General features: G+C 38.8%; 1 protein-coding gene across 2 annotated transcripts in view; it reads left to right on the top strand.

The window, feature by feature from the left end:
* LOC147011053 (multidrug and toxin extrusion protein 1-like) overlaps window positions 1-24776 on the top strand; it is a 226908-nt gene that overhangs the window by 115748 nt on the left and 86384 nt on the right. For both annotated transcript variants that reach the window (XM_085858608.1, XM_085858609.1), the window contains exons 8-10: window positions 2978-3075; window positions 7484-7597; window positions 7694-7761. In XM_085858608.1, the coding sequence (XP_085714734.1) occupies window positions 2978-3075; window positions 7484-7597; window positions 7694-7761 (280 nt within the window). The remainder of the gene's footprint in view (window positions 1-2977; window positions 3076-7483; window positions 7598-7693; window positions 7762-24776) is intronic.

The following is a 24776-nucleotide window of genomic DNA, read 5'->3' as shown; positions in this document are numbered from 1 at the left end:
CAAACCCCACCCGCGCAAATCCCACCCACACAGACATCACCCACATAAGCCACATCCACATCCATCATATCCACATAATTAGTGATTCGTTTATTAGTTCCCACACACATGTTTATTTAATTTTTAAAAAATTGCTCCACCCACACAAGCCACATCCACACAAACCCCATACACACAAGCCCCACCCACCCACATAAGTCCCATCCACACAAGCCCCACCCACATAAACCCCACTCACACAAACTCCATCCAAAAAAGCCACATCCACACAAACCCCACCCACACAAGTCCCACCCACCCACATAAGCCCCACTGACACAAGCCCCACCGACACAAACCCCACCCAAGCAAGCCCCACCCACACAAGCCCCACCCACCCCACATAAGCCCCACCCACATAAGCTCCACCCACATAAGCTCCACCCACACAAGCCCCACCCACCCCACATAAGCCCCACCCACATAAGCTCCACCCACATAAGCTCCACCCACACAAGCCCACCCCCCTGTGCGCCCCCACCTTTGACCCACGATCCCACTCATCCCACCCACCCTCCCCCCCCCTCACACACACACACACACGGGGAGGGGAGAGGGATGAGGGGGGTGGTGGGTCATTGGGGGAGTGCACCTACCCCCCCCCAACCAATCTCGGCTTTATTGGAGAGTGGCCAGACGGAACCCACTCCTGAGAAAAAGACACATGACAGCATGCCTCGAGTTTGTAAAAAGGCACAGTAATGACTGAGAGCATGAGGGAAAATATTCCCTGGTCTGCTGAGAGGAAAATTGAACTCTTTGGCCTGAATGTAAAGCGCTACGTCTGACAGAAACTGAGCACAGCTCATCACCCATCTAACACCATCCCTTACTTGAAGCATGGGGGTGGCAGTATCATGCTATGGGTATGCATTTTCGCAGCAGGGACTGGGAAACGTGCAAGGATGGAGGGAACAAGCAATGGAGTCAAATACAAGCAAATCCTTGAGGAGAACTTGCTTCAGAGTGCAAAAAACCTTCAACTGTGGCGAAGTTTACATTTCAACAGGACAATGACCCCAAGCATACAGCCAAAGCATCACTGGAATGACTTCAGAACAAGAACGTAAAAGTCCTTTAGTGGCCCAGCCAAAGTATAGATTTGAATCCCATTGGGAATCTGTGAAAAGACTAAGATTGCTGTTCAACAACGCTCTCCATCCAACTTGACAGAGCTTGACCACACCTGCAAGGCAGAATGGGAGAAAATCCCCAAATCCAGATGTGAAAATCTGATACAGACATACCCAAGAAGACTCAAAGCTGTAATCGCTGCCAAAGCTGCTTTTACAAAGTACAAGCTGACCCGTGAACCAGTTGGATTCCCGTTGTGACAGCGGTTGATAAAAAAAAAATCATTTCAAAAAAAATAAAAACATATTGCTCCAGCGAACTATACTGCTGAGGTTGTTTGATCCCAAAGGATTAATCAAATATTCCCGAAGAGTACATGACTGAATCGGGGATTTTTAAATAATTTTTTTGGTTGCCCGATTTGAATGAAACTTGATACTGCACGTCAATGTGAAAAAAAATTGGAGAAAAGAAAGTCAAAGAAATTATTGTGCATCATCTTCTCAATATAATTTAATTTATTAACGAGACAACCTGTGAATCCGTTGGGTTCCCGTTGTGACAGCGGTTGATGAAAAAAATCATTTCAAGAAAAAAAAAAGATAGCTCCAGCGAATTATACCGCTGAGGTTGTTTGCATTGATCAAATACTCCCGAAGAGTGCTTGACTGAATCGGGAATTGATTTTTTAATCATATTTTTCGTTGGCCGATTTGAACGAAACTTGATAATGCGAGTCAAATTGAAAAAAAAAAAAACGGAGAAAAGAAAGTTGAAGATCATATTGTGCGTAATCTTCGAAACACAATTTTATTTAATAATGAACACGGAAGAATTAGATGAAAATGGCGATGTTTATTTTATGCTTAAAAATAAATCGTTCTTTGTCTATACTAAATGTTTGAGATTTTAAAATAAATCATTTCAAGAAAAAATAAAATAGATAGCTCCAGCGAACTATACCGCTGAGGTTGTTTGCATTGATCAAATTCTCCCGAAGAGTACTTGACTGAATGGGGAATTTATTTTTTAACAATTTTTTCGTTGCCCGATTTTAACAAAACAATTCTCCACACCGTAGGCAAATGGTGAGTAAGGTTGGCCGAAAATAGCCACTGTGCATTAACATTTTTGGTTGGCATTCCACTGTGACCGTAAACAAACCCAGTGTAGCCGCACTGCAAGCAATCACCAGCTGAAACATAACTGGGCTGAAGGAGCACTCACAAAGTCCTGATAAGAGCATCATTGATGCTGCATGGAGGTATATTGACACTGAGAAAGTGAAATGGCAAACCAACACCTTCGACCAATTGTGGAAAGTGCTGTTGGATGCATATTATCTGGACTTGGGGATTTATTTCCTCTTAGGTTAATAACTGTTTCTACATTTGTCTATGGAACCTCTCGAAAAGCCCTCTCTCACCTCATTGATAGTTTCTCTCAGCTACTCGGGGTAGTAATTCCCTTGCCATTTCTTTTGTAAATATTGTTGCAAAAGAACGATTTATTAAGCCTGTTACCTTGCTCTCAACATACCAATTTCCACTGTTAGCCCTCAAAGGTCCTACACTTATATGAATCTGCTTTTTACCCCTTGTAAAATTCAAAAAAATACTGTTATTCTTTATGACCTTGCCCATATCCTTGTCATATTTTATTTTGGCTTGCAATTTTGTTCGCAATCCTCTGCTTATTCCCATCACAACCAGAGCCTGTCTCCAGTGCTGTTGTTTTGTACCTAACAAATGCCTTCTGATTATCCTTAAAAACAATCCTGAATTCCCAATTCAACCCCATTGTTTCGTTTTGCCTCTAGCTTTACAACTCATTCCTTATTGCTGTATTTTACTTTGTGCCACAGAGGAGCTGCTATTGCACATGCACTCAACTTCTACTTTCAAATGATTACTCTGATGATTTACATCTGGTGGAGAGGTTGTGTACCATCTACATGGGGAGGTAATAGCTGCATACCCACAAATTTTACAAACAACACCACAAAATGGAAGTGGATAATGTTTGAGCACAAAGTTGAATGTACTCCCTTATTTCATTTGCATGGAGGATCTTGTATAAAACACACTAATTGTGATCATCTAAACTAATAAAAGGTAATGTGTGTGTGTGTGTGTGTGTGTGTGTGTGTGTGTGTGTGTGTGTGTGTGTGTGTGTGTGTGTGTGTGTGTGTGTGTGTGTGTGTGTGTGTGTGTGTGTGTGTGCGTGTGTGTGTGTCCTCCAAAACTCCAAAACTATAAAACCTAGCAGCCTGAAACTGCATGCACAATAAAAAAAACTCCAAGGATGTTTAAGAGTGAAAATTGGGTGTTTGAGTTAATGAAAACACCCCTTTTGAAGATAATTAATGGCCTTATTTAATTATACACTTTATCAGGCACCATCCTCTTTGGGTTCTTTAGGCATTTCCTGGGTTACATTGCTGGGGTCTGAAGCCGCCATATTTTTTGGCCTGCTCAACCTTGCCTCGACTTGGAACAGGGTGCAGCGATTTCTTCACGATAAAGTTGTTGTTTTCACTTTCCTCACTCATATGATTGAATGCCTGTTCATCATAGCCATGAATTTCTGGGTACATTGCAATGCTTATAAACATCTGGAGATGTCAGCATTCGTGGCTTAACATTCGGGCATCTCTGGGAGGGGTATATTAAATGGTGTTGCTAATCATGTGCCAAACGAGCCGTTTCTTAACAACCGTTTTGTTGGAGTGCTTGCTTGAGTTCTTAAGCCACTTAGCAAGTGCTATCCAAGCTGCTTGGTTGTTTGTTTCGGTAAAAGTATCCGTGCTTTCAAAGGAATATCGATTCGACAGACGTACATTTCAGTCTGTGTTGGGCCCTGCGGTGCCCTGCGGTTGGCGTCTCATCCGCTAAAAATTTGCAATTATATTTTTACAGGATATCACTTTGTTTAACTTTCTGTGTGATCTCCTAATGTAATCCATCCCTTACTTCGACATCTATATATATATATATATATATATATATATATATATATATATATATATATATATATATATATATATATATATATATATATATATATACACAATAAGGTCCATCCGACCACGTGTTTGCCATGATCTGGTGATGAAGGCAGAGAGCAGAGATCGACGTTTTGTGTTCTGTGCCTTGATATATTTTTCAAATGAAGTTTAGTAATTTCCCACTTGAATTCCTCTTTCAAAGAACTCTGTTTAAAGGTAAATATTTCTGTTTGTCGTTTTTATGTATTGTGTGTGTGTGTGTGTGTGTGTGTGTGTGTGTGTGTGTGTGTGTGTGTGTGTGTGTGTGTGTGTGTGTGTGTGTGTGTGTGTGTGTGTGTGTGTGTGTGTGTACATGTGTGTTCCATTACCATAACGGAAGTGTGTGTATGTATATACATACAAGTTGCTGCTGTTGCCTGCTATCTCCACATGTGGGTGGGTTTCAAGAGGTGAAACAGAGACTTGCCAGGTCTCAAAGTGTGTGTGTGTGTGTTGGTGTGTTTGTGTTGGTGTGTGTGTGTGTGTTGGTGTGTGTGTGTGTGTGTGTGTGTGTGTCAACATATGTGGTTTCAGAATGTGGAATGGAGTCCTCTGAGTGGGCTAAAAACATCCACCTTCATTTTGGTAAGGGGTTACGATTTTTATTTTTTTGTATACCTTCTGGAGGCTCGTATGAGAGCTTACACACAACGCACAGCAAGGGGGGCATGAGACAAGAGGGGTGGGAGTGGAAAGGACAAAACAGTGGGAAACAGAGACATTAGGAGATCTGTGGAATGGAGAGGGATGGGGCGGGGAACATGGGGTATACAAGATGGACATTACAGGGACTTTCATGAAGGAAAGCAGGGAATTTTAAGGAGGTGGGCTTGGGGTGGATTAACATGGGGAGAAAAGATCGAGGATTTGGATCGGGGATGATAAGAGGTGATGGTGGACAGCTGTTTTGAAGGCCTGGAGGGAAGAATGGGATTGAACAGAGTGAAGGATTTTATTCAAAAGGTGGGAAAAAGAGGAATGAAAGAGTTAAGGTGAGCAGTGATTCGTGATTTTGGTACTTTTATCAGAATGGGGTTGTTGGCGGACCTTGAGTGCCCTGCGCCATGAGTGGAGATGGCCTTGGATACCATAGGAAGAGAGTTTGGTGAGCAGGGCAGGGTGCCCGACCGTGTCAAAAGCACGCAAAATGTCTCGGGATATGGCTCTGATTTCATGTCTGGCGTTGAGGACCTCTATCCATTGTTGGGAGAGCAGAAGCAGCATATCCAGGGTAGAGTGACCTGATCTGAAACCAAATTGATGATCGGAAATTAGGCCATTGGAGAAGAGGAAGGATTTAATGTCTGAAGCGATGATGGATTCCATAATCTTGCTGATGATTGGGAGAAGGCTCATTGGTCTGTCGTTGCAGGGATCTGTTTTTGCACCTTTATTATGCAGGGCAGTAATGCTTGCTGATTTCCAAGCAGATGGCAGATGACCTTGAGCAAATGAGAGGGTGAATAGAACAGAGAGAGATGGTGAGCAAGTGCAGAGGAGTAGGTTTTTAGGACACGTGGGCTGATGCCGTCTGGACCGGTTGCAGAATCTGAGTCGAGGTTTCACGATTCACGGACCAAGCTGAAGTTTTTTTTTTGTACATGCTGGTTTCAGAAATTAGTAGAAATCACTCCCAGGTCTCGAAGTATCCACCATCACACGTGTGTGTGTGTGTGTCTCTCCTCTTTCTCTCATGCACCCTTCCCTCCTGCAGTATAGCAACGTTTGGGAGGTGTCGCTCGTTCCACCTCCACCCTAACTGCCCTCTCTGCATCCTTTCTGCCTCCCCTTCCCCCTCTTACCCTACACCTGCTTCCTCTCTCTCTCCCTCCTTCTTTCTCCCCCCCCCACCCCTCTTTATTGACCCGTCAGTGAAGCAATGGCTTGTATTTGCGAGTGATCAATAACAAGAAGTTTTAAGATATATACGTATATATGCAATGTTAACCTAAATCATTTTCCCATTTCAACATGATTTGACAATGTACTTTTGTTTTTTCAGGGTCATTACAAAAGTTGTTGCCCATCTATGTCAGACACATTATTTACCTATAATCTACATCCTTTTCAATTGCACTTCATTCAGCAATCTGCTGACTTTTTGATACCAGCACAGAGGCCTTCCCTTTGAAATGTTATTCATGCAGTTTGTTGACTGTCCATCCATTTTTTCTCCCATTAAGAATAATACCAATTGTTGAACAGTCTCACATACTGAGAGGTCTAAAGAATAATTGGAACGTGGATTGGAAACAATGCATTGGTGAGCATGAAGCATTTCTCTCTTCACAAAATTTACCATTTCTTTGGGAGAGTCAAACTGGTCAAATACTTGGAATATATCTTTAAATCCTTATAAATCCCACACTCTCACTATCTCTCTCTGAAATGATCATCTGGTAAACTGTCTCATCTACTTTCTTAGCAATCCTCTTGAGGAAATTCAGTCACTCAAACTCCTGGGTCTCACTATCAGGCATGATCTTTCTTGGGCAAAAAAACATTTCAAAGTTGGCCTCCAAAGCCAACTGCTGACTGTGCATCCTCCATCGTACAAGGTCCTTCCTTGGCACAAATGAACTCCTATCCACCTCCATGACCTTCATCCGCAGCTTGATGGAACACAGTTCCCCCTCTGGGCTGGATTCCCTGCCTCACACCTTTCTCAGTTTGACACCATGGAAACCAAGGCCTTCAAGATCATTGGAATCTCCCTTGCTGAGGCTGAGTCTACAGGACTATCACTTTCCCATCCCAGACAGGTCAGTGGTCTCTGTCTTCTACCACCTCTTGTCTGGTCTTGCACCCTTTCTACCAGTGAAGACGTAATGAGAGTGACCAGTTGGAGAATGTTCACAGTTCACATGGGTGTCGAGATGTCGTTAATGCTGGGAAAGAGTTGCTGTGATTCCTTGCTACACGGAGAGTATTGATGTGTAACAAATGGTTCAAGAGGAAAGGCATAGATAAAGAAAGTGGCAACACCTGAAATGAAAGAAGTGGCACTGCATAGTCTCCTATCATCAGACAAAAAGACTGCAGGAGGTGCTATATTTCACACATTATAAGCTGAGATTACTTTCTTCCTGATGAAAACTCTTGCATAATCAGAATAGTGCGTTCGTAAAAAGTGTTTTTCCATGATCATTTATGAAATAATTGTTGACATTTTGCTGCATTGAGTGATAAATAAAATTTATAATTCCTTACAAAGTAGAATGGTTGAATCCAAGGAGTTAAAAAATGGTGTACAATTGTGCAAGAAGTTTTTAAAACGTGAAATTAATGTTTTTTTCTCACAAATTGCTGATAACGGTGTTGTAGGATGGACGATGAAGTGCCTAGAAGATTGGTGGCCTTTCATGAGATTGGCCATCCCAAGCACAATGATGATTTGTTTGGAGTGGTGGGTCTACGAGATTTCCACAATTCTTGCTGGTAAAACAAATGAATAAACTTTTTGCAGTAAATTATTTATTCACAAGAAAATGCCTGAAAATGCACCTGTGCCTGAAAGCTTGTGTTTGTGACAAGGCATTCTGGGAAAGGTGGAACAAGCTGCACAGTCAACAATATACCAGCTTACAACAATTTCGTATACAGTGAGTTTTATTATTATGATCTTTATTATTACCTCCGCCACTGAAGGAGGATGACAGTTGTATTTTCACCCTTATCTGTCTGTTTGTTTGTCTGTGAAAAGGATATCTCAAAAAGCTGTGGATGGATTCGGACAAAATTTGGTGGAGAGTTTGTGTGACAAGGACAAAATGATTCGATTTTTGGTGAAGATCCGGATCCACATCCAATAATTCTTCACCATGAAAGATAGAACCAAAAACGATATATAGCACGATATCTCAAAATGTTATTGACGGATTCGGACAAAACTTGGTGGACAGGTTGGATGTGTGACAAAGACGAATTCATGTGTATGTGTATATTCATAGATATGTGTGTATGTGTATGTGTATATATATATATATATATATATATATATATATATATATATATATATATATATATATATATATATATATATATGTATGTGTATATAAATAGATATGTGGATATACATGGATATAGATATGTGTATGTACATAGATATAGATATGTGTATGTGGATATACATAGATATAGATATGTGTATGTGGATATACATAGATATAGATATGTGTATGTGGATATAAATAGATATAGATATGTGTATGTGGATATACATAGATATAGATATGTGTATGTGGATATACATAGATATAGATATGTGTATGTGGATATACATAGATATAGATATGTGTATGTGGATATACATAGATATAGATAGCTGTATGTGGATATACATAGATATAGATATGAGTTGGGTAGATATACCTATTCTGGCTCACTTTCCCCCATGTTAAGTGAATGGGGATTCTCAGTGATTCATATTTTTTTCCCTAAAAAATAAACCTCCTTTTCATCCCAACCTGTTGAATTCTCTGCTGTTGAAATATCTAAAACATGTAAGTGAATGGAGATTTTAATAGCCTCTCCTTTTAGCCGAGGAGCACTCTTTTTCAAATAACCAATGCATATTGTTTTGCTCACTCATTGAACCTATAAAGATTTGTTCATTCTCAAATTCCTTCAATAGTTTAATTTTCTTTGCACAATAATCCTCATCTAAAATATTTAAAAATAAAACATTTGAATCTTTATATTTTTCAAGATACCCCTTTTGTGTCATAATGAAATGATGAACTTCTCTTACTGCTCTTGTTTGACCACCTGCTGAGCCTCAGATTTTTTTTTGAATAAACCACGCCTACTTTTCCATAAGCCAGGCCCACTCTCCATGAGACACTTTTCATAAACCACGCCCACTTTTACTAAGCACCACCCACTTTTATGAGGACCACCTGCTCTTGCATCATTTCCAGTTAATCTCTGACTCACAAGGCTTGCCTGGGCTTGCCCAGGGAAGTTCCAAAGAATTCTCCATTTTGAAAAAGGAAACCACACCCACCAGTCTTTCTATATAAAAGCTTGAAATCCAGACTGAATTTAAATATATTTTTACTTTTACTGAGAATGGACTGCTGTGCTGATCTTGAGTGGGATGACTTTGGAGTTCCTTGGAGTTCTACTACTTGTATGGAACTAAACCTTCAAGTTGATGAACTGGATTCAAACCTCTTATCTATTGAGGTAAGATTTTATTTTCCTATTTACAGAGTTTGATTTAAGCATATAATCATTTAATAATTAAATCACTTAATTAATACATTATTATTTTCTCTCACAGGAAATTGTATCTGAAATACAAAATGAAAATACTGCTTTTGCCACAACTTGGGGTGAAATTGTCGGTTTGGTTGAAGACCTTGTGAGCGACCAAGACCCACAGAATGAGCTCGACCTTGATGACCCAACCAAAGAGTTATACCTTGGAGACCAGCAAAATCCTGAAAAAGAGTTTTACAGCAATAGTACTCATTGAAAGTTATCAAGACAATACCCACTGAACAAGTTATACCTTGATGAGTCAGAATACAAGTTTTACCTTGGAGACTCACAAATATTGAAAAAATCAGGAAATGAGTTCTGCCTTGATTGTTTAAATAACTACCTTGGAGACTCAGGAAAAGGGTTCTGCCAAGATGGTTCTAAATATGGAGCCTACCTTGGAGACAAATTTTGAAAAAATCAGGAAATGAGTTATCCCTTGGAGACTTTGTAAGTTGGTTTTATTTTGGAGACTTGAAATGTGGGTTCTGGCTTGATAACTCACAATGTGATACATATCTTGGAAACTCAACAGGAATGTGGTTATACCTTGGAGACTTGGAAAGTTGGGTTTATTTTGGAGACTTGAAATGTGGTTTCTACCAAGAAGACTCTTGGGGATCTCAACCTATCGATGTGATTCCTTGTTGGATGGTGCTTGATGAGAGCAATATCAAGAAAGTTCTAGGAAGAAAGTGCAGGAAAGTTCTTACCCCCCCTTTATACTTCATCAATCCTGAAAGCCTTAAAAGACACAATTGCAAGAAGAGAGAAAAAAAACATAAACAAATATATATTGTGAGTTCTGGGAAGAAGATGCAGGAAGGTTCTTACTCCCCCTTTCAACTTCATCAAACCTGAAAGCCTGAAAAGACAGAATTGTAAGAAGAGAAAAAAACATAAAAAATATATATTGTTGAAATACGTATTTTAAAAAAGATATTGTGTTGGGCGAGGGTTGCGTTGGGGTTGAGATTTTGAATGTGAGGATTAGGGTGGGTGAGGGTTGGGGTTGAGATTTTGAATGTGAGGATAAGGGTGGGTTTGGGTTAGGGTTGTTTATGCTCCCTGTTATATTATCTCACACACACACACACACACACACACACACACACACACACACACACACACACACACACACACACACACACACACACACACACACACACACACACACACACACACACACCAACAAACAAAAGTTAAGCCTTCACTATTCAGTTGAGGATTCTGTGTTTGGGGTTCACAGATCTATGAACGTCCCCCATGACACACATTAAATATATTTTTAAATTTAACCCTTGGCAGATGCCACCTGTTATACACCTCGGACTTGGTCCTCGATTGTCCATAAAGGTGTACAGTAGAGGGGAGTGAAGCGCCAACCTATTGCTCCCATGAGTATTGTCTGCTTGGTTTTGTCTATTGTAATTTCAAGTCCAAGGAACTGTATCTATTACATCAACAATTTTAAAAAGCTCATTTGTCCATCGCTTTGTATAACCTTTTTCAAAATGAGATTTCCACCTATATATTCTTACGATACCACCAACTTTGAACTTAGGTTTTCTGACATTAATCTCTTTTTCACATTCTAATTTTGTCAATGTTTCTAATGGTTTCATATCCGTTGACGTGTGAATCGTGTAATTGTACTTATCTACAATATCCTGAATAAAAGATGACCATTGTTGAGAGCCGAGTTGTGTGAATTTTTTATATAGTCTCTCTTTTAAAGTACGATTAAAGCGCTCAATAACAACGGCTTTTCCTTCATTAAAGGCACTGTATCATGTAATGCTGTTATTTTTTTTAGAAAATTCATAAATGTCTTGTGATAAAACTCTCTACCCTCATCAGTCCACAGTTTTTTAGGTTTTCTCTCACTTTTATTAAATATCTGTTGAAAGGCCAACATCAGAGTATTACCTGTTTTGTTTTTTAAAGGGACAACCCATGCATATCGACTCCTCAAATCAATAACGGTTAAAGCATACTTGTACCCCTTATCATTATTGAGTTCAATCAAATCAGCAGACCAGATATAATCAACTTTCTTGGAATAAACCTTCCTTTGATGAAACTTTGTAAATATAGGTTTATGTCATTCATCGGCTCATTGTTCTTCAGTCTTTATTACATCATTAGAACCTATAAGTTTTTTGAATTTCTAAGTCCAAGTTTCAATTTAGCACTGATCATCTTCTTCACGATGAACCTCTCAACTTTTTCTCTCAAGGTTGGATTTTTTATCAGAGAAAAATTATACAACATTTCTCTATCGGCTTCATGCTTTTCTTCCAAAGTTGTGGTATTCCCATAATCAATATCGTGTCTCATGCACACTTCATCAACCCTATTGATGGGTTTACTCCATGGTTTAGGATTGTCTGCCTCATGTAATCTTTTATCCAAGTTTGTGCCTGGACCACAGAAAGAATACGCTGGTAGATGTAATTCCCCTGGTATTCCAGTAGATGTAAATTTACTTCCTGATAAAAACTTTTGTATATCTCCTCCGAGTTTGTGTTTGGAGATAAATTGATTTTTTTTTGAACCACACACCGAACATATACATTTTTGTATAACCCTGTTATTTTTACTTTTAAAATATGAGATATTTTTAGTATTAGTTTTCTTTTCACATTTGAGACTCATTTATTTATGAGAAAAATTCCTGCAGAGTGCAAAAACCTTTTTAGTTTCCAACATGCACATTTGAATGTTAATTTTTAAAACATAAAGAATCCTTTGAAATGTCTTTACTCTCTCCTCCATTTATTTAAGAAAAAAATGAAAAACTTTCATTAAAGTCAATATTTTCTCCCTGAAAATGATGTCAATAGTCTTGTCGAAAATTTTGCTAATAGACTTGTCAATTCTTTGTTTTCCTACTCGGTACATTGAGATTTATTTATTTTCTGTAATACCCCCAATCTTTTTTAATCTCACTGGTTTCCGTATTTTCATATTTATTTATTCTCTCTCGTTCCTCCCTCTCCTCTCTTTCCACCCTCTCTCTCTTTTCTCTTTCCTCCCTCTCCTCTCTTTCCTCCTTCTCTCTCTTCTCTCTCTTCTCCCTCTCCTCCTTCTCTCTCTTCTCCCTATCCTCCTTCTCTCTCTTCTCTCTCTCCTCCTTCCCTCTCTTCTCCTTTTCCTCTTCCCTCTTTTCTTCTGTCTCAGTTTCTCAACTCCTTCCTCGTCCCTTACTATCCTAGAATCACTTACACCCCATATAATATCATACAGATATTCATCAGGATTTCTTGTTATTCTTGTATCCAAAACAATTTTTTTTACAACAGGAAACCAATAAAATTTCTTCTAAATTTCTAAAAGAGCCTTACGTTTTCTTAACTTTATATTTTTTTCATTATTTCACATTTTAATTAAATCTAAAGTTGTCAGTTTATCAACATCAGCATAAATCCAATCTTTTATTGAAAATACATCATTCTTATGTTGTAGAACATATTTATGAAAATACCGAATACCCTTTTCTTGAAGGTTATGCTTGGACACAGAAATGATAATTTTCTTGAAGCCTTCTTGCTGTCATTTATGTATTAGAAATATATGACAAATTAATATAATGACAGGAAATACCTCCCCATCTTCCCATAGTTAAAACAGTTTGTGTTTCCTTACTTATTATATATAATCCTGTTCTTTGTCTTTTCATGATATAAACTATGGCAAAACCATGACTGATTTTACCCTTATTAAATTATTTTATTTGTTGTTTGCTAATCGTGCTTCCACAAAACTTATTCTCCATACCAAGTGGATAATATTCTTCCTTACGAAACTGATTAAATTGTTCCAGGTCTTCTCGGTCAATTTTAAGTGACCAATTATACCCTAAATCATTCATATCATATCCCCATTGTTCTATTCTCATACAAACAATACGCCCTTCTTCATAAAAATTTATTTCAATTGGAACTGTGAATTCTGTATGACCTGGAGATAAAATCAACACTTCTGTGTCTTTGGAAAACACGGTCGTTTTATTCAAGGATATATATATATATATATATATATATATATATATATATATATATATATATATATATATATATATATATATATATATATATATATATATATATATATATTTATATATTTATATATATATATTGTGATAAATCACTTAATCTCGCCAAGTCATTTGCGTCAGTCGGGCTTGGATAATTTATTAATTTATAAGCATTTTTCATATTAATATTTTTTTGTTATACTTTATATCTGTCGTTCAGCCTGTGCCTTTGTGTAATAATTTGAAAAATCAATATCCAGTTCTTGGGATACACCAAAGATAGAACCATCTTTACCAACATAAGTCATTTATATTAGTTTAAAAAATATCATTAAAAAATTTGTTTTTGTTGAGTTGAAATAACACATAGAGACAAAATTGACCACAACACTTGGAATTTAATTATTGCCCTTGAAATGTTTGATAAACACCATTCTGTAAGAATTTTATGACTTCAACAGGTGGTGGTGGACAAAACTATCAAAATAATATTTATCTTGAATATTAAAAATACAAACAGAATGAGAACCTTTCCCATTATTATCTTCTAAGTTCATAATAATATTCTTTGTATGTTTTGGCACATTTGTTAATTCATTTCTCATACAAATAACCACATTATGAACTTTTAATTTCTTACAATATTTGACAAGTTGTAAATTTGATGTTGTATTCTTTCCAAATTCTTTAAACCACTCATCAATGCTCATTTATTTATTAGAAAGATATAATCCATTACCCTTTTTAGTTAATTTTACACCTGCTTGTGAGATAGAAGAAAGCATATCTCCAACTAACAATCTTGCATTATCAGGTAGACTTTCAAGTTTTTCAGCAAAATCTGCAATTACATCACTTCCACTAATTTGTTTCTCCAACACTTTGTTAAGTCTTTCAAACTCTTTTTGAGCTCGAAGTTGAGCCAATCTTTCGTTGGCAGTTTTCACCGCAGCTGAAGTATCACCCTTCCATGCTCCAGCCGCACTTAAACCAGCAAATAAAGGAATTAGAAATGGGAGTAATCCTCCACTTGTCTCTCTTATTGAATACTTTTTCAACATTGGTTTTGTCATTTTAATTTAAGTGAGCCAGTATCGTTCAAGATTTTAACCTGTTCTCTTGTGAGCAAAACATCAATTCTTACTGCTCCTTTTCTCTGAATTGTATTAACGTTAATCGTACAAGGCTTTTGATTTTGAACACAAGATGATAGTTTAAGAAGATTGATTTGATTAACATATATCCCAGTTGGTACTTTGCCACTCATTTATTTTACAAAAAATTACGTGAGACTAATCATAACACCATTATCTGTATTAATCTGTAATGCTGTTTCTTCCAAACGCAAACAATATGTATCAATTCTTCACTCTCTTCTCTTTCAATGTATAGGGAAGTATCCACTCGATTAGACTTTATAGTTCCCTTTTGAGCACTCAGCTCAAACACATAGATTGTGTACAAACTTTTAAATACTGTCCTATCCAAAATAGGTTCTTTATTTCCATTACTTTCACACACCTTTTGGTAAGACTTGTATGCTTCAGCATAATCATTTTTTTCCCAATTAATTTCCAATCGATCTCATGGATAAAATGTTCCATGTAGAGAAACACGAAGTTGTTTCACCTTTGCATTATCACTCAATGCATTATTCTTATCAGTATCAGTGTCGCCATCTGGTGTTTAAAAAATGATCCACAGATACCGTGGCTTTACTTCCAGAACACCCAAATTCCAAGTGTAAGAGGTTTGGTTTAGTTTAACGTGTTGACATCTTCTTTTAAGATATGATACAATGAGTGGTTTCTTTGAGTTAAGTTTTCCATTCAACATCTCTTCTGTTTTAAGATAAGAAGTACATTCCCTAATATACCAACTCATATACCAGCTCTCCCTCATGCACAGATTTATCCCCTCTCGTGTTCAGTTGTCTTACCCTTCCTCCCGCCCTTGGTTTACTGAAGCTTGTGGCGAGGCAGTTGTCCTGAAACAACTTGCCTTTGCCTCATGGAAAGCAAACCCAACTGAGGGCAATCTCAGTTCTTTCCACAAAGTTCGGAACAAGTGTGTATCTACCCTCAGGAGAGCCAGAAAACAACATCTTTCTCATCTCAAGTCTGAACTCTCAAACCTCTCTCCCTCCTCAAAATCCTGGTGGCGTTTAATCAAATCTGTTTCTGGTGTATGTTCCCCCTCCATCCCCTCCCTTACCTCAAATGGCCGCACTGCTGATTCCACACGTGATAAAGCTGAATGTCTAAACTCGGTGTTTGCAGCTAAATCTTGTGTCCTAAACCCATCACTATCTCTACCCACTTTACCCAGTCGCACCCAACTGTCCCTGGACTCTGTATCCTTTTCTCCTGACAAGGTGGAGAGCTTGCTTTCAAACCTCGAGTCAGATTCTGCAACCGGTCCAGACGGCATCAGCCCACGTGTCCTCAAAGCCTGCTCTTCTGCTCTTGCTCACCCTCTCTCTGTTCTATTCACACTCTCATTTGCCCAAGGTCATCTGCCATCTGCTTGGAAATCTGCTAACATCACTGCCCTGCATAAAAAAGGTGCAAAAACAGATCCCTATAACTACAGACCAATCAGCCTTCTCCCAATCATCAGCAAGGTGATGGAATCCATCATCGCCTCAGATATGAAATCCTTCCTCTTCTCCAATGGCTTGATTGCCAATCATCAATTTGGTTTCAGACCAGGTCACTCTACCCTGGATATGCTGCTTCTGCTCTCCCATCAATGGATGGAGGTCCTCAATGCCAGACAGGAAATCCGAGCCGTATCCCTGGACATATCACGTGCTTTTGACACAGTCTGGCACCCTGCCCTACTCACCAAACTCTCTTCCCATGGTATTCAAGGCCATCTCCACTCATGGCTCGCAGACTTCCTCTCCTGTCGCAGTCAACGTGTGGCCCTAAATGGAGTTCTTTCATCCCCTCTTCCTGTGCAGGCTGGAGTTCCTCAAGGTAGCGTTCTGGGCCCTGTTCTTTTTCTGGTTTTCATCAATGATCTCTCGGACTCTCTGGAAAATCCTCTATTTCTCTTTGCCGACGACTCCACCCTCTGCCGTACCATCTGTCATCCCTCAGACCGGCAAGCAGCAGCTTCTTCACTCAGTGCAGATCTGGATAAAATCACAAACTGGTCCAACACGTGGAACATGTCTTTCAATCCAGACAAATCTCACACTCTCACTATGTATCTTCGAAAGGACCGTTTAAAAAACCCCCCCATCCACTTTCTCAACAATCCTCTGGAAGAAGTCTTTTCTTTCAAGCTTCTAGGTCTCACTATCTGCCATGACCTTTCCTGGGAAAGTCACATTTCCAACCTCGCCTCAAAAGCCTGTCGCCGACTGGGAATCCTCCGTCGTGCTAAGTCCTTCCTCGGCCCTCTTGAGCTCCTGACCACTTACAAAGCTTTTGTCCGTTGCCTGATGGAGTACTGCTCTCCCCTCTGGGCTGGTGCTCCTGCCTCCCACCTTTCTCGGCTTCACGCTGTCGAAACCAGGGCATTTAAGATCATCGGCATCTCCCGCAATGAAGCTGAGTCTTCGGGCCTCTCACTCAATCACCGCAGGTTGGTCGGTGGTCTTTCTGTCTTCTACCGACTCCTCTCCAGCCTTGCCCCCCCTGCTCTCTCTGCGATTTGTCCCCACCACATTTCCACAGGGCGCTCAAGGTCCGCCAACAACCCCCTTCTGGTAAAACTACCAAAATCACGAATCACTGCTCATCTTCACTCTTTCATTCCTCTTTTTTCCCGCCTTTGGAATAAACTTCCTCACTCTATTCTTTCCCATTCTTCCCTCCAGGCTTTCAAACAGCTGTTCACCACCACCTCTTATCTTCCCCCATCCAAATCCTCGATCTTTTCTACCCCCGATAATCCACCCAAGCCCACTTCCTTCATTTCTCCTGCTTTCCTTCCTGAAAGTCCATGAAATGTCCATCTTCTCTTCGCCATGTTCCCTGTCCCATCCCCATCCCTCTCCCTTCCACAGTTCACCTAATGTGTCTGTTCCCCACTGTTTTGTCCCTTCCACTCCCGCCCCTCTTGTCTCATGCCTCCTTGCTGTGAGTTGTGTGTTAGCTCTCATACGAGCCTCGACCAAGGTATACAAAAAAAAAAAAAAATTTCATCCATTACAAATTGATTCTGAGCACCAAAAGCACTAGTAATATCAAAAAGTAATTTATTTTCATGATCATTCCTTTGAAGTTGAAATCTAATTTTAAGACTTTCTTCTTCTTTCACCTGCTCCCGTTAGGGGTCGCCACAGAGGATCATCCGTATGATCCACATAGTGATTTGGCACATGTTTTACGCCGGATGCCCTTCCTGACGCAAAACAAAACAACAACAAGAGAAATGTGGAAGGGCAAATGGTGGTAGAGTTTGCAAAAAGAATGGAAATGGCAGTGGTAAATACGTATTTCAAGAAGAAGGAGGAACACAGGGTGACATACAAGAGTGGAGGAAAGTGCACACAGGTGGATTACATCTTAAGTAGGAGATGCAACCTGAAAGAGATTAGTGACTGTAAGGTTGTGGCAGGGGAGAGTGTAGCTCGACAGCATCGATTGGTGGTCTGTAGGATGACTTTAGAGGTGAGGTTGAGGAAGAGAGTGAGGGCTGAACCAAGGATCAGATGGTGGAAGCTGAAGGAGGAAGACTGTTGCGTGAAATTTAGGGAGGAGGTGAGACAGGCGATGGATGGTGGTAAAGATGGGTGGGATGATTGTGCAACGACAGCAGAAGTTGTGAGGGAGATAGCTAGGAAGGTACTTCGTGTGACATCTGGACAGAGGAAGGAAGATAAGGAGACTTGGTGGTGGAATGAGGAAGTACAGGAAAGTATAAGGAAGAAGTGGTTGGTGAAAAAGAAGTGGGATAGGCAGAGAGATGAAGAAAGTAGGCAGGAGTACAAGGAGTGGCGTCGAAAAGCAAAAAGAGAGGTGGCAAAGGCCAAGGAAAAGGCATATGACGAGCTGTATGAGACGTTGGATACAAAAGAAGGGGAAAAGGATTTATACCGATTGGCAAGACAGAGGGACCTAGCTGGGAAGGATGTGCTGCAGGTTAGGGTGATAAAGGACGCAAATGGGAATGTGCTGACGAGCGAAGAGAGTGTGTTGAGAAGGTGGATGGAGTACTTTGAGGAGCTGATGAATGAAGAAAATGAGAGAGAGAGAGAAGGTTGGAAGAGGTGGAGATAGTGAATCTGGAAGTGGGGTGGATCAGTAAGGATGAAGTGAGGACTGCTATGAAGAAGATGAAAAGTGGAAAGGCGGTTGGCCCAGATGGTATACCAGTGGAGGCATGGAAGTGCTTAGGAGAGATGGCAGTGGGGTTGTTAACCAGATTGTTTAATAAAGTCTTGGAAAGTGAGAGGATGCCGGAGGAGTGGAGATTAAGTATACTGGTTCTGATTTTCAAGAATAAGGGTGATGTGCAGAGCTGTGGAAATTACAGAGGGATAAAGTTGTTAAGCCACACCATGAAGTTGTGGGAAAGAGTAGTGGAAGCTCGGTTGAGAGGAGAGGTGACGATCTGTGATCAGCAATATGGGTTTATGCCAGGAAAGAGCACCACTGATGCGATGTTTGCTTTGAGAATGTTGATGGAGAAGTATAGGGAAGGCCAGAAAGAGTTACATTGTGTGTTTGTGGATTTAGAGAAAGCTTACAATAGGGTGCCAAGAGAGGAGTTGTGGCATTGTATGAGGAAGTTGGGAGTGGTGGAGAAGTATGTGAGGATCGTGCAGGATATGTATGAGGACAGTGTGACAGCGGTGAGGTGTGCAGTAGGAATGACGGACCGGTTTAAGGTTAAAGTGGGATTGCACCAAGGATCGACTCTGAGCCCTTTCCTGTTTGCAATGGTGATGGACAGGTTGACGGACGAGATCAGACTGGAGTCTCCGTGGACTATGATGTTCGCGGATGACATCATGATCTGTAGGGAGAGTAGGGAGCAGGCTGAATCGAGCCTTGAGAGGTGGAGGTACGCACTGGAGAGAAGGGGAATGTTAGTCAGTCGGAGTAAGACGGAGTACATGTGCGTAAATGAGAGGGAGGATGGTGGTATGGTGCGGTTGCAAGGAGTTGAGGTGGGGAAGGTGGATTTGTTTAAATACTTGGGATCAACTGTCCAATGTAACGGAGAGTGTGGGAGAGAAGTGAAAAAGAGAGTGCAGGCAGGATGGAGTGGGTGGAGAAGAGTTGCAGGAGTGATCTGTGACAGAAGGGTAGCTGCAAGAGTGAAGGGGAAAGTATATAAGACGGTAGTGAGACCAGCTATGTTGTATGGTTTGGAGGCGGTGGCACTAACAAAAAGACAGGAAGCGGAGCTGGAGGTGGCAGAGTTAAAGATGCTGCAATTCTCGTTGGGAGTGACGAGGATGGATAGGATAAGAAATGAGTATATTAGAGGGACAGCGCAGGTCGGACGGTTTGGAGACAAAGTGAGAGAGGCGAGATTGAGATGGTTTGGACATGTGCATAGGAGGGAAACGGAGTATATCGGGAGAAGGATGTTGAAGATGGAGCCGCCAGGTAGGAGGAGAAGAGGAAGGCCAAAGAAGAGGTTCATGGATGCGGTGAGGGCGGATATGCGTGTGGTTGGAGTGTCAATGGAAGATGTGGAGGATAGATCGAAATGGAGACGGTTGTTCCGCTGTGGCGACCCCTAACGGGAGCAAGTCGAAAGAGGAAGAAGAAGAAGAAGCCCTTCCTGACGCAACCCTGCTCGCCTCTTACGACTCAGGGATATGATACACCTATTTTAACCACGGTATACACCTGGCCCAGTACACTTGCACTCAATTTCGCCGACCTCAGAAGGATGACAGGCTGAGTCAACCCACTGGTGTATTAAGACTGGCGTTGCCGGTGTATCAAGGTGTATTAAGGTGGAGCACCCCCTTAATTTTAAGACCATACAGAACTTTATCATGATCACAAAATCTAATAATACCTTTAAGAGGAACTGCCACAGTAAAACTATTAATTCTTTTGTATCATCATTATAGACTCCTTTCCTTTGAATATATCCAGGGTCTGTGTTTGTTCCCGCTGACATATCCGGAATAAAACCTTCGACAGACCCCTTTCCCATTCTATAACTGAATGAATAGTGTAAATTTCATCATTTCAGATACAGCAGAGACATAATCAACCGCTTCAACTTCTTGTGTCCCAATCTATAAACGAACACTATCAAACATTTTCCAGAAGAAATCATTGACGAGTGCAGTGTTTGTGTTATTCCCAGCCTTACTGAATTTAAATTTACACAACAAGAAACTTTCGGATAGATTCAAGTAGGTTTGTTGATTATTTATTTCAAAACTTTTTGTACCATTTGCATTCCAGTCTGTTCCAGTTATTGCATTTACTTTGAAGTAATCTTCTTTTTTAGTGGAGTTTGAGATGACAATAGTATCATCCAAATCATAGATACCATCAATTGCTTCCATACTTGTATTTATTTAGGAAAAAAGATGTTAAAACTTTTAAAATCCTGACCCAAGTATTTGAATTATTTTCAGTAGTTCTCGGGGAGACAACTGAGTATTGCCTTTCTTAATTTCTTTTATTGCTTGTAATTAATGATATTCCTTTTGGGCATCTTTTATACTCTTTATAGCACCTGCTACATTTCCCACAGCAGAAGCAGTTGAACCAATTAGGTCTTTATATCTAAGAATAGTTGAACCGATACCCATTAGAATATCAATTATCCCATCTCCTCTAAATTGATGTCCAACACCCCTTTGTCTCTTAGGTTTATATTATCCTCTACCAAGATACATACCTTCACCCTTGGAGTATGGGGAAAGGAACATCCTGTAATTATTTTATATTTTCCCAACTCGTGTTTCCTCACAATTACCATCGTATTTATTTCTTGGAAAACTTCACGTAGGTGAATTCTGATGGATATAACTTCTCCATTAAAAGAAATTGTACGATTGTCTTGGTTGGTTATCTTAAAATTTACTCTGTATGTGGTTTTTCCTGGCACAGGGAGATAAACCAGATTTTTGGGTTCCAGATTGAATTTATAACCAATTGGGGTTGAGTATGCGCTGAATGAAAATATTGTATTTGTTCTTATTCCATAATGAGAAGCACCAAAAATCAAATCAAAGTGAATTAATACCGAATTTATTCCTGAGGATATTTGAATGACATTATCACTGTAAAACGTCCCATTAGTTTCAATCTTTTTTGAGGAGAAACCCAATAACTCTCCAAATGAAGTATCAATTGTGAAATCAACCTTGTAGTTATTTTTACGTTTCATCGTTGATTTGAAGTATGTTTTTGAATATCTATGACTATTTTTTGGTTCATCACCTTGTTCTTTCATAACACGAACAATTTGAACAAGTTCAAAAAGGTATTATAAGTTTCCATGGACAATAAAGACGCCTCATATTCTTTTGTTGTGTCAAGTTGCAGTGGGTATGGGGATGAAGATGTGTGGTCGCTTGTTCTGAAATTGAAACTAAGGATTGTGCTTCTCATCTTATTTAATATGAGATGAAATGTCTTTATATTGGTATTTATTAATTATTTTCATGGTCATCAACTGGTCTAAAATGGCTGATGCTTAATTCAAACAATTGTTATTTCCACCTTCTTATGACCTAACAACAATAACAGTCTATTAACTACTTGCGATGGGTCATTTGTAAGAAAACTAACACCTGAACCAAGGATACTTAAAGCAGGAATAATGTGTTTCTCCTTCTCATTCTTGCTACATTTACCAGAAAGACTAACCCTATAATTAAGAGTTCAGCAGATCAATATATACTCTATCATCATTATTTTTCATATCCAATGGTTTATCAAAATAATTTGATTCATCCCTCACAGTTGAAGCTTGTCTTCCATCTTTTGTGAGAAGAAACATCAATCTGGGGGTGCATTTAACAAGGGGTTGAGCAGAACTCAAGAACCTTCATTCATCATTAAATATCAATACCTTTTCTTGAACAAGATGAAATATTGCTGGATTTTCTGTTGGAATGAGTCCAGCTTTGGTTTTTGATTCCGCTGAATATTCATTGTTTTGAAGAGCATTCACAATATATTCAGGGGGTTGATTAATTTCTTCCAGTTGTTGAAATAATCATTCATCATCATATTCTAATTCTTTGTTATGCTCTAATTCTTGCTACGTCATTTGACTGAAATATTTTATCATTTGAAGTTTTTTAGGAGTATATTCTATCATGGGAACTGTGGAAACATCTTCAATTTTTTCTTGGGAAGTTTTTAAAAGTGGTTTAAAAAATTTCTCTTGATTTCTTTCAAATGCTTCTTCGCCCGTTAGTTTCTGTCTGCGTTTCTTCTTTATGTCTTCCTGTTGTTTTACAACTTTTTAAACCAACTCTTGATGTTCCTTAAATCTTCTTGCTCTTTCTTTCGCATCCATGTATTTATTGGAAAATATCATTTAATACCTCATCTTGTTTCACAACAATATATTAATATTTTTCAGTCGTGTGCTTCATATAATCCCCAAATTCTTTTTTCCTGCATAATGTAGAACAATTGTCTCTCCAAAAATTGTTTATTTCTTTTGAATTTAACTTGAATAAAATAAAAGTGTTAGCATTGTTTCTGATGGAACGATGAGGAAGTTGCAAGTATGATTGACTAAGATAAATACAATTACAAGAAGAATGTCTCCCTCTTGTGTCGTAGCTGTCCATTACCATTTGGTTTCTCCCATTAACACAATCATCAAAGATAACGAGGTTCTTTTTTGATTTATCCAAATCTTGGGGAGACGGTATATCATCCGTTTTATCACTAAGAATACAACTTATCGATTTTGATTTCTTTTTATATCTCTGTGTATCACAAAATAGTTGTATTATATCTTCATTGTTTTTGTCATTTAGATTGTTTTGAAGTTTAAATAAACCGATTATATCTTATTTTTGAAGACCAGCATTAAAACCTTGTGAGAGTAGTTGATACTCAGGTTGAAAACTTGACTTTGTGAAAATTATTAAATTATCATAATCGAAAAAGTTGGGAGTCAGGAGCATCTTCAAAAGTAAGAAGGTTTTTCCACATCTGCTTGAACCAACTATGAGACATCTTTATGAATTTGAAAGATTTTTATGATAGTTAAATTTTATCTTATTTTCCCAAATGGGTAAAAAATCATTCATTTATATATTTGGAAAACAGGTTATTTAATTTATTATTGGCTTTTTGTAGAAACTCTATATTTTATCCTAAGTTCGGATTTAATTTCAAGATAATCCATTATTGTATTTATACCTTATCGTGTGTTATTTCCCTGAAAATGACAATCGTGAATCAAACAGAACAACAATCCTTTGAACATTTCACTAATACGTTCAGTTTCTTCCCTTGTGAGGAAAGGTGTCTGATTGCCCTCATACTTTACATTCATTTCTCTCATCAATCTTGTAAAGTTATTCATTTTTGGGGTAAATCTAAAATAAATATATTCCTTTTTATATTTTTTATGATCATTAATTAGCCGATAATCACAGAATATGCATTGTTTCTAGGCTTTTGACTCTGTGTTTAATCCCCGTCTTTCACACATAGGACAATTCTCAAATTTGTCATATGGAGAATCAGGGAATTCAAGAGGCTCAAAATCTAGAATATTTATAAAGTAAAACTTTACTTAAACTGAAATTCATCATCTTCGAAACTTTCAGAGTCATCTATAAAACTACTTTCATCACGATCGTTTGAACACAAACTCTCAGTATCATAACTGTCGTTTGAACACAAACTCTCGGTCTAATAATTATTCTCATAATCTTCAAAATCTTCAGTTGAATAATAACTCGTATTTAATTTGTAGAAAAAAACATGACCATCGATATCTTTATACTGTTTTTCATTAACAAATTCAACTACTACATTTTTAAGATTAAAGGTAATTTTAAAATGATCCTTACCTACGATTGAATGAAATGTCATTTCACCTGATATATTAACATCCTTTATTTCATCAGGATTTACATCTTTAGGGTTGTTGAAAAAAATACAAAATTCTCCTTGCATATTACAGATGGTCTTATCTTTTCTTTCTAAAGCTTCATCCATAAGGTTTTTGTTTTTGATACTTTTTCTTGTTTCATTGCTTTTTCTAGTTTTGAATATATTGACAGAAGGAGAGGAGAAGCTTTTGTTAGAGATACTTTAATTGATGTTCTTCCAGGTATACTAAAAGCCCTTCCCATGAAGGAAATTGAAGAACTCATATTATTTACCATAATTGTTTTTA

This window comes from Eptatretus burgeri, chromosome 16, assembly GCF_056783735.1.
Source record: "Eptatretus burgeri isolate ZD-2024b chromosome 16, Ebu_testis_v1, whole genome shotgun sequence".
NCBI lineage: Eukaryota > Metazoa > Chordata > Myxini > Myxiniformes > Myxinidae > Eptatretus > Eptatretus burgeri.
The sequence above is the reverse complement of the archived record's forward strand: the minus strand, read 5'-3'. Positions and strand labels throughout refer to the sequence as shown.